The 9,457-nt window shown below is 36.2% G+C and overlaps 1 protein-coding gene across 1 annotated transcript; it reads right to left on the reverse strand.

The window, feature by feature from the left end:
* Positions 1-480: 480 nt before the first annotated feature.
* Positions 481-7,637, reverse strand: LOC109206240 (protein MEMO1). Its single transcript, XM_019369052.1, has 8 exons — positions 7,383-7,637; positions 5,047-5,131; positions 4,897-4,965; positions 4,025-4,137; positions 2,087-2,198; positions 1,870-2,013; positions 1,090-1,264; positions 481-860 (listed from the first exon to the last, which is right to left on the reverse strand). The coding sequence occupies exons 1-8, from the start codon at positions 7,432-7,434 to the stop codon at positions 735-737; spliced, it is 876 nt and encodes a 291-aa protein (XP_019224597.1). The 5' UTR covers positions 7,435-7,637; the 3' UTR covers positions 481-734.
* Positions 7,638-9,457: the final 1,820 nt, after the last annotated feature.

Here is a 9,457-nt window from a genome sequence, read left to right on the forward strand (position 1 = left end):
ACTATTATGTAGTAGGTTGACACTCGTAGGCTAGAGGCTCAGACTTGTGACACCAGATTCTTCGGACTGTGTAGTAGTATTCCTACTTGGATTTTTTGCATGTTTGAACTTTATTTCAGATATTTAGTACTATGACTTAGTAATTTACCTGTGTTAAATAAATTCATGAGTTGTATAAATGGTTAAGGTTATGTTATTGGTCGGGCTGGCCTAGCAATGTGTTGGGCGCCATCACGACCGGGGTTGGGGTCATGACACATGAGCAAACAACTATTGGATTAAACCTTACCTTACTAATCCTATTGAGGCATAAAAAGCCTCTCCTACTAACATGCATGCAAAAATAAAGAACTAGAGAGCACTAAGTATTCTATGATCATCACAAGAGTATATAACATCACAGAGTTTATAACATACTCTGTGATGATCATAGAATACTTATAAGAAGTTACTCCAACATCAATATAAGAAGTTACCCCAACATCAAACGCATAAACATGTAAATAAAGAGACATACGCATCTCTTCCTCCACAAACCTATACAGAGCAATTAAATCAAGGAACCCGTTTAACTTATGGGGTTAATAATTTAGTAGTATGAAATTTTAAATAACGGAACCCAGAATAAGATGGTCCAATGTCAGAGGCAGATATTGTTAGATTACACTGTCAATTTGACTAAAATCCACATAATTAGCTTCTCCAGAGAGAATTAATTTCTGTAATAATAAAGTTCAAGCATCAATTTTCCCCACTGCAGATGCATAGCTTACGCTGCTGTCTCTCATAGATTTGCACTGGCTCGATTGTTCATATCGAAGGAATCTAATCTTTATCTTAATCGAGGAGTTTTTCAGCATCTACATGAGTGAAAAATAAAAGTTAAAGGACATTAAGAGGATAACATAATTAGTGAACCAGACAACATAATAAAGTAAAGCGAACACCCCAACCCAGCCTGACATAGGCAAATCAAGAAGTTTATTGAAACATAACTAATCCTGGAAAAAGGTTGTCCACATAGACAACAGGAAGGCAACACCTTTCAGGAAAAACACAATTTATCGAAAAAGATAGGAGGAGACTTACATGGAGAAAAACGCTAATTGGATGGCGTCCACAAATGGTGTTGTCAGTCTCCGACAAGTACTGTTTAAATGCATCCGGGTCTCCTGTTTCTATAATATCCATACCCAGTTTATCCAAGGCCTCAATAGATTTGTAAATAGCTCCATGGCTTTTGTCATAATGCATGTAGTTGAACCTAAGAATTAAAAGCCCAATTGGTGTAAAGAAAGATTCCAAGGAACATATGTATTAAGTAAAATGAGAATCCATCATCAGACATTACAATGCACACTTTTTTTTTTGCCGTGATAGTCCATCTAGAAGCAATGAGCCATGATTAGAAGTTATCAGATACCATGCACTTACCATCTTTTTTTAGAAGCGAGAATTGAACTATGTCTTCGATGAGACAACTTTATGTGAACCACTATGGTTCAATAAATTCGAAATCAGTTTATTGCAGCTATACTAATATATATAATATATAATTGTTCTGCTTTCCTGTTTGGACCATTATTATCAAACACAAGTGTAATGTGGATCAGATTATTAAACTTCCAGATTTCTGCCCATCTTTAGTCAGTCTGAGTCTCCGAGATCTACCAATCAATCCTTAAAGATCCCAATGCACCAAAAATAACTAATTCAAGTTCGGTTTCAGGTAAATTTCCCAATTTATATCAATAAGACCAAATAGAATTCATGCAGCACCAACAAGGATGATTGCCATCAGAATAAGGATCATATTTTCTGTATATGATCAAGACATAACTACATGCAACATTGGTGAATCAAACTCACCTTGAACCCCAATGACAAAAATCCGAAGACACCGAGAAGAAATTCTTTGGGTCATCTACATATTTTGCGAGTAACCGTCCATAAAGGGCTTCACTTTCAGCACTAAGAGACCCAACCAAAATAGGCACAATTTTCACTGGATACCTGTCGTAGTAACTTTAAAAGTTATCTCTGAATAAACCATCACATAAGTGAAATTTAATTTAGAAAAGCATACCCTTGGAAAACTTTAGCAAGATATGGAAGGTGCATTTCCATGCTATGTTCAGCTTCATCAACTCGAAGATCCATGAATTCAAATTTCCCCGTAGCTTTTAGCTCGTCATTTACTGGTATTAAACCAAGTTTTGTTATATGAGAGTTGTTTAAAAGTTTCCATGAAGAAAATGAAAAACATACATGAAGGAGAAGCTTGTTAACATTTTTACTACACACGTAAATAAGCAGAACAATAGAGTGCTGATCGCTTGTTAAGATTGTGTTTCAACTGCCTTTATTTTTAAATCTCTCTCCTAGTGTGCTGATTGCTTTAACTGTCAGAAGTCAAGTGCGGAGGACCAGAATTTGCAGATTGACTCCGGTGTAGTTTGCAGCAATCTAAGTTGCTCGGACATGGGTGCGGGTGTCCGTCACGGGTGCGGATCTAGAGATCGGACACTTCGAGATGTAAATTCTAAGATTCGGGAATATGGATCCTAGTACGGATACGGGTGGGAGGATCCGGCTAAAAATAATTCAAAAAAATAAAAATATAAAAGTATCTCTAAATTATGAGAAATTATGTGGAATACTTAGCTTGTAAAGTGTAAATTTCTTTATTTTCAAGTTGTAGATAAGTAAATGGTTGGTTTCCTAGATAAGGTATGCTATTTTCTTTTGATTTAGCCTAGTTTTGGTTCTGATTTCGGGAATCAAATTGTATCTCGTCTCGAATTTTTCTGTCTGAGGTCAAAGTACCCAAAATTGTTTGACCATATCCGGTACGGATCCCATACCCACACCCATACTAGTGTCGTGTCGACACGGGTACGACACCTAAACTGCCATGTCGGAGCAACTTAGGCAGCAATACACTTATCCTTAAAGTTTCTGAACAGAGTGCAGTGTCAAGATCTACTTTAATTTTTGTTATAGTTATGTCATTTGATCTCAGTGTTTATACACAGAGTGTCTACGCCAAAATCCAAGAGGCTGTCTAACAAATTATAAATCTACTTTGAAAATTGTTAGGTCTCAAAATATATGCCCACAAATAGTTATAGTTGGCCCACAAGTTAGAATCTCTAGGGAGTATATGCCTGTTCCTCTGCCCTACTTCTGCTTATATACCAGGCTCCTGTCAGCAACAGACCTGAACTCATGACGTGCACCTGAACCACACTTCACGTGTCATACTTCCTTACGTTAAACGGAAGTGGTGGGGGCTAATAGTATGTCTGATGGTAATTATCAAATTGTCATATCCATTAGATGTAGCCTCTTTCTAGGTATTGAGTATCTTCCCACATTTTCCCCAATAGCAGCGAGTGATTCCCATACAGAGCTCATTCCTCATTGCTTAAGTTAATCTTCTAATCTTAGCAGCTATCACTTATTATGAGACCTAAAAACCCAAACTTCTCGGAACTATTCTTTGAGTAATTACATAACATCTTGCCAGCCAGTGTGAAGTTAGTCTATTAGACAAACGCAATTCGGCAATTGATATATAAGACTATATGTTATGGTATAACTGTCTTGTTCATTACTTGAAGAATTCAGTTGATTATTTGCTTACTCTTCTTCAGCATACATAGTATACAAATAATTACAAATTTGTAAACAGAGAATCATGACATTAGTATGTGCAATATGCAGCACCATGAACAGAGCAGCAAAACATTTGGAAGATAAATAATTAGTGGTTTGACAAACGTGCCATGAAGCTGGAAGAATGAAAGAAAAAGGGTTAATTTGGCAACTAGCATACATCTGGGATAAGCCCTTGCAAGTCAAGTCCAGCAATATTAAGAGAATTTTCAGATTAGACTTCCCTTCTTCCATTCCAAATCTTTTCTGCAGAGTTCTTTCCTGGATTATACAAATAGCAACTATCTGAACTTTTTATAGGTTTTGTCTTACAGATGAAGATGCAAAGAAAAGAAGTTTGCATTACCTTCTACATCAATGGGTAGATCTCCTATAGGAGTCTTGTAAACTGTGGCTCTTGAAAGTGCACATTTTGGAGTATAATAGTGGTGAGATGGTCCAAGTAGAAATACCCGAGAACTGTAAAACAAAGAGTTCAAAATATTTAAGACAAAGAGCTCAAAGTATTCCATATCTCATGTAGTGGTTATTCAAATACTCCCTAGATCAAATTTTCTTTGAACTAGATCTTATTTTAGTCCTCACCGAAAAGAATAACCAGCTACTTTCCATAAATCCATCAAAATTAGTAAGCTCTTTCTTCAGGTAGCAAGTTGTCTATCATGAAAAAGTCAAAGTACAACCCCTCCCCCCATCCCAAATTGCTGTACACTCCGCTTTTAAAGGACCTATTTAAGCAATTCTCCAAAGTGAAAAGGGAACAATAACTTTGTCATACACAAACAATATTTAGAAAAGCTCAACGGGAGACACACAAGACAAAAGTTCTTCTTTTCCCTTCAAGATATTAATAATATGTAAAACAATCACTCAGAGATTTAAATTACTCTCAGGAGTGCAAAGACAATTTGGGATAGAGAGGGAGTACTATTCTATAACATTTTGAACTTGATGTATTCTTCGCATGTTTCACATGTTCCAACTACTAGATGTATCTTTTTAAAAAAATCGAACATAATAGCACATTCAATGTTTCGTCACTTTAATAGCCCCTTGAGTCAACCTTGGTTGGTAAATCGAGGATGGAGGAAATTACGTGTAGCAAGTAACAACCTCACTTTTAAAAAGAAATTCCTAATAAAAAGCTTTTGTTAATGTGCATGTGGGTTTTCACATTCAAAAGAAAATCAGAATGGAAAGAGCACATAGTAAACTCACATGTTGGTCGGGTCTATGTTCCCAAATGCATAAGCTGCTGCACTACCAGAATATGAATAGCCTGCATGACTAGTGAGTTTAACATAACCAGTTAGAACCACATATGGGATACAATCGATTATATATTGATAGCAAACGGAGATAACTCACGGTGCAATTACACCTCGTACATCAGAAGATTTTGCTAAGCCAGCAGCTCTCAGCCAGCCATCAAGCTGTTCTGCCAGTTCTTGGGCTGGCAAGGAAAATAGCGAAGCATCAATGTATTATCAGAATGGGCATTTGTAACTTCCCTAAACACATCAGTATTTGGCTTTTCTACCAGTCCTTCCATCTCATTTCAGGTCACACCATATCATTCAGCATGGAGCTTGAGATATAAGTGACTTAAGGTGTTATATGAGTAGTAGTGGTTGAAAATATTGAGGAAACAATTGAAAATTTTAGTCTGAAGAAAAGGCATCATTACAAATTTTAAATTTGATTAGTTACATAAATTTGAACTCTTGAAACTTAAGAAAATTGTATAAAAATAATATTATAATGGTGTGAAGCATTTGTGACTTCCCAAAGTTGAAAGCATGTCATATATATTGGGACGAAGGTGGCAGTATGTTCCAACCGATTGGTTGATTTAAAGTAATGAGAGGAATGAACAATATGACAAGGACAGAACAAAGGAATGATTTGATCACCATGCTATTGGCCAATTCTAGTATTAACCCCTCTGTTTTGGATAAAAAACATGTAAATATAGCAGAATGGTTATAAAGGATTTATATATCCGACTCCAACTAATCTGGGATGATGTATAGTTGATTGATTGATATAACAACATAAAAAATACATAATAAAGCTCAGGATAACCACATTAGTAACACATAATAAAGTTCATCTTTGGTCATACTTATATCCAACTTTTGTAGCATTACACCATATACCTAAAGATAATCAATGCTTCTTCACTAATACACAATCTTTATTCAAAGAATTTTTCATTATGACATAGTTCTGGTTGACAAGATGCGGGATGGTGTTACCGAGAGGCTGGAAGGTTTGGAGGCAGACCTTGAAATCTAAATGTTTCAAATTAAGCAGGACCAAGATGGAATACTTGGAGTGCAAGTTCAGTGGCATATCCATGGGGGGAGGACATAGAGGTGTGGCTCGATACACAAGTCATTCCCAAGAGAGGAAGTTTCAGGTACCTTGGGTCAGTAATACAAGGAAATGGGGAGATTGATGAGGATGTCGCACCTCATATCGGAGTTGGGTGGATAAGATGGAGGTTTGCTTCCAGTGTCCTGTGTGATAAGAATGTGCCACTTAAACAAGATAAGTTCTATAAAGTGGTGGTTAGATCGACTATGTTATATGGGGCAGAGTGTTTGCCAGTCAAGAACTCTCATGTCCAGAAGATAAAAGCAGTTGAAATGAGATTATTAAGATGGATGTGCGTGCATACCAGATTTGATAAGATTAGGAATGAAATTATTCGGGAAAAGGGGGAGTGGCCCCCGTGGAGGATAAGATGCGAGAGGGCAGGCTGAGATGATTCGGACATGTGAAGAGGAGAAGCAGTGATGCCCCAGTTCAGAGGTGTGAAGGCTGGCTATAGGGGTTATGATGAGTGGTAGAGGTAGGCTAAAAAAGTATTGGGGATAGGTAATTAGAGAGGACATGGCCCAGCTGGAGCTTACCGAGGACATGTCCCTTGATAGGAGAGTGTGGAGGTCGAAGAATAGGGTAGAAAGCTAGTAGGTAGTCAAGCGTTTTGCTCTTTCTTTCTCTGACCAGCAACATTAGTATTAGTATGGTATCCCTTTTACTCGTAGATTGCTATCTTTACCTAGTGTTTGATTGATATCTTCGCTTTGGTTTTCTTAATTTCCTTTTGTTGTTCTGCTCTCTAGACGAGGGTTTATCGAAAACAAGCTCTCTGCCCTCCTTGGGATGGTCTATCCAAAACAAGCTCTCTGTCCTCCTTGGATAGGGATAAGGTGTGCGTACACGTTACCCTCCCAACACCCCACTTGTGGGAATTTAGTGGGTTTGTTGTTGAAAAAATGAACTTTTTCAAAGAAATTCAAAAAAAAAAAAAAAAAAAAAATTGAAGAGATTCTATGAATAAATTCTTCTTCACTACGCATAAAAAAAATGCTTCTTCCGTAATGCACAATTTATTCATAGATCAATGTTGCTATAACTGTCGCTACTCGCTACATCTCTTTCGACTCGAATGTAAAAACTAGGAACCAGCGCCAATTTAAACAAGCAAAAACCTTCAATTTCACTACTTTTCAGCCAATTAAACAACAGTAACAATCAAAGTAACAACAAAAATAGACCGTAATTTGGAAAAAAACTTTTTAACTGTTTCCACACCAGCTTACACAAAAATATACGAGGATTAATCTGCTAGATGAAATAGAATTTAATTGGGGAAAAAAGTGAAATCGGAAGAAAAACCGATTGGCGGAACTTACGATGATCAGTGTACCACGAACCAGCATGAGATGCTTTCCTGATTTTCTCCATATTTCAACTGATTGAAAAATAACGAGCCAAAAACGCCCTAGTTATTGGGAAATCGAGGAGCAGAAGTAATGAGTAATGACTATGGCGATTGGCGGAGATGGAAAAGAGCTGCAGTTTTTAATTGATTATTTATACTTAGCTTTTTAACTTTATTAACTAGTGCAGTACTTATTTTATTTTCTAAAAGAAAAACAAAAATTAATAAGTTGGGAGATTCGGTGGGCAAAGTAAAGTAGGAGTAGCATTGTTCGACACTTCACTATATTCCGGTTCACTGTTTCAACTTCCAATGTTTGTAAGAGAGAGAGTTATTATAGCCTGCATTTCAGGTCCACCCCGTTTGATGAACCTTACTTTGTTTTACTTTTACTTTTTTAATGTATATCATATCATATCATCTATATCTATCTATATCTATATCTATCTATATCTATACTCTATACTATATTAAAAGTACGAAGGCCCTTAGCGAAATGTCATTCGCCTTTTTTATCCTTTTAAAATAAAGTTCACATTAGACAAAATAGTCATTTTAATTGAAATCAACTAAAATTTTTGTTATACACGTTTTCTTATTTGTATTGTTTAAGATATTCTACAATATTTAGAACTTTTAAAGTATACTATAGTTATCCAACTTTGACTTTTCCACACCGTTTTACCCCCCCAAAAAAAAGTATCTAGACTAAACTAATAGTTAGGAATTTGTATTCAACTTCGGCAGAATAGCCTAAATGGCACTTATACTTGTGCCATTTTATCATCCCGGTCTCCAAACTTGATGAAGTTTCATCTAGACACCTCTACTCGTTCAAAAGTAATATTTTAAATCCCTCTGACCATTGACCAAGTCTATGTGGCAACTTAATCGATGAACTAGACAAAATCGTGTATTTCACGCATATAAGGAGCGTGAACATAAAAAATCTATGATTAAAATAAGGAAAAAAGAAGAAGAAAAATTCAAAAAATCAAATTAGAAAAGAAAGAAAAGGCCAAATAGGTAATTTTTCTCTTTCTCTTATGTTCTGTCGCCTCCCCCCCCCCCCCTTCTGTGTCCTCCCTTCTTCACTTTGCTCCTTTTCCCCCATTTTAACCCAAAACCCACAGCAACGGTACCCTCCCCACCATATCTTCATCCAAACAATGACATCCCTCGTCGCTATAGATCCAAAACATGTACCAGATTTGCATCAATTTTTGGAGTTTTTTTTCTCACACCTCATTCCCTACTATGGAAGATAGCCTTTGCAAAGAAAAGAAATAGAAATAGTGAAAGAAGATCGCCGGTGAAACCTATTTTCTAGTTTTCTTGTAGTGAAATTTTAAAAAGTTTTGGGTGATGTTGGTCTTTTGGATGGTCATTATTGATGGCCGGTTTAGCTTTTGGTGGTTGATTGGTGATGCTATGGTGGAATGTTGGCTTTGAAGAAGTTTTGTAGGTGAAGGATGGTCGAAGAGGGGTCGCACACAGTGATGGTTAGGAGATTTTTAAAATTTGTGAATGGAAAATAAAAATGGTGAGGGAGGAGGAAGATGGAGCAAATGGTGGAACAAAAGAAAAGGAAATGAATAATTTTAATATAATGTGAAAAATAAGTTAATAATGATGTGTAACAAAAAATTTGACGTGGCCACTGATGTGTCATCCATGTCAGAGATTTGAAGAACACGCGAGGTGAGAGGGGTTTAACATATTGACTTTGAACAACTATAAGTGTCTGGATGAATCTTCTTTAAGTATAGGGACCGGGATAACAAGTACAAGTACCTACGAGGCTATTCTGCCTTCAACTTCAATTCCTAAAAAATTGCGTAAGAAGGAAAATGTATCTATTTTTGTTATGAAAATTTTTTCTTGAAATTTCTATTGTTACTTTGATCCTTTTAGATATGTTCCTTAACCTTTTTCTTTTATTTCACAGTATCAAAATAATTCTTTTACTAAAAACAAAGAAAATCCTAAACGTAAATAAAAAATTATCTTTTCAAGAAGGTACAAAGTTCTCCTCAATGTATTAGT

The sequence above is a fragment of the Nicotiana attenuata genome, unplaced genomic scaffold, assembly GCF_001879085.1.
Source record: "Nicotiana attenuata strain UT unplaced genomic scaffold, NIATTr2, whole genome shotgun sequence".
Taxonomy (NCBI): domain Eukaryota; kingdom Viridiplantae; phylum Streptophyta; class Magnoliopsida; order Solanales; family Solanaceae; genus Nicotiana; species Nicotiana attenuata.

What these genes read in the sequence shown, in the direction of transcription:
- LOC109206240 (XM_019369052.1), bottom strand. Translation starts at nt 7,434, where the DNA reads ATGGAGAAAATCAGGAAAGCATCTCATGCTGGTTCGTGGTACACTGAT. An exon ending in GTACGAGGTGTAATTGCACC is followed by an intron (nt 4,966 to 5,046) that starts GTGAGTTATCTC and finishes TAAACTCACTAG; the next exon opens with TCATGCAGGCTATTCATATT. An exon ending in TCTACCCATTGATGTAGAAG is followed by an intron (nt 2,199 to 4,024) that starts GTAATGCAAACT and finishes GTTTAATACCAG; the next exon opens with TAAATGACGAGCTAAAAGCT.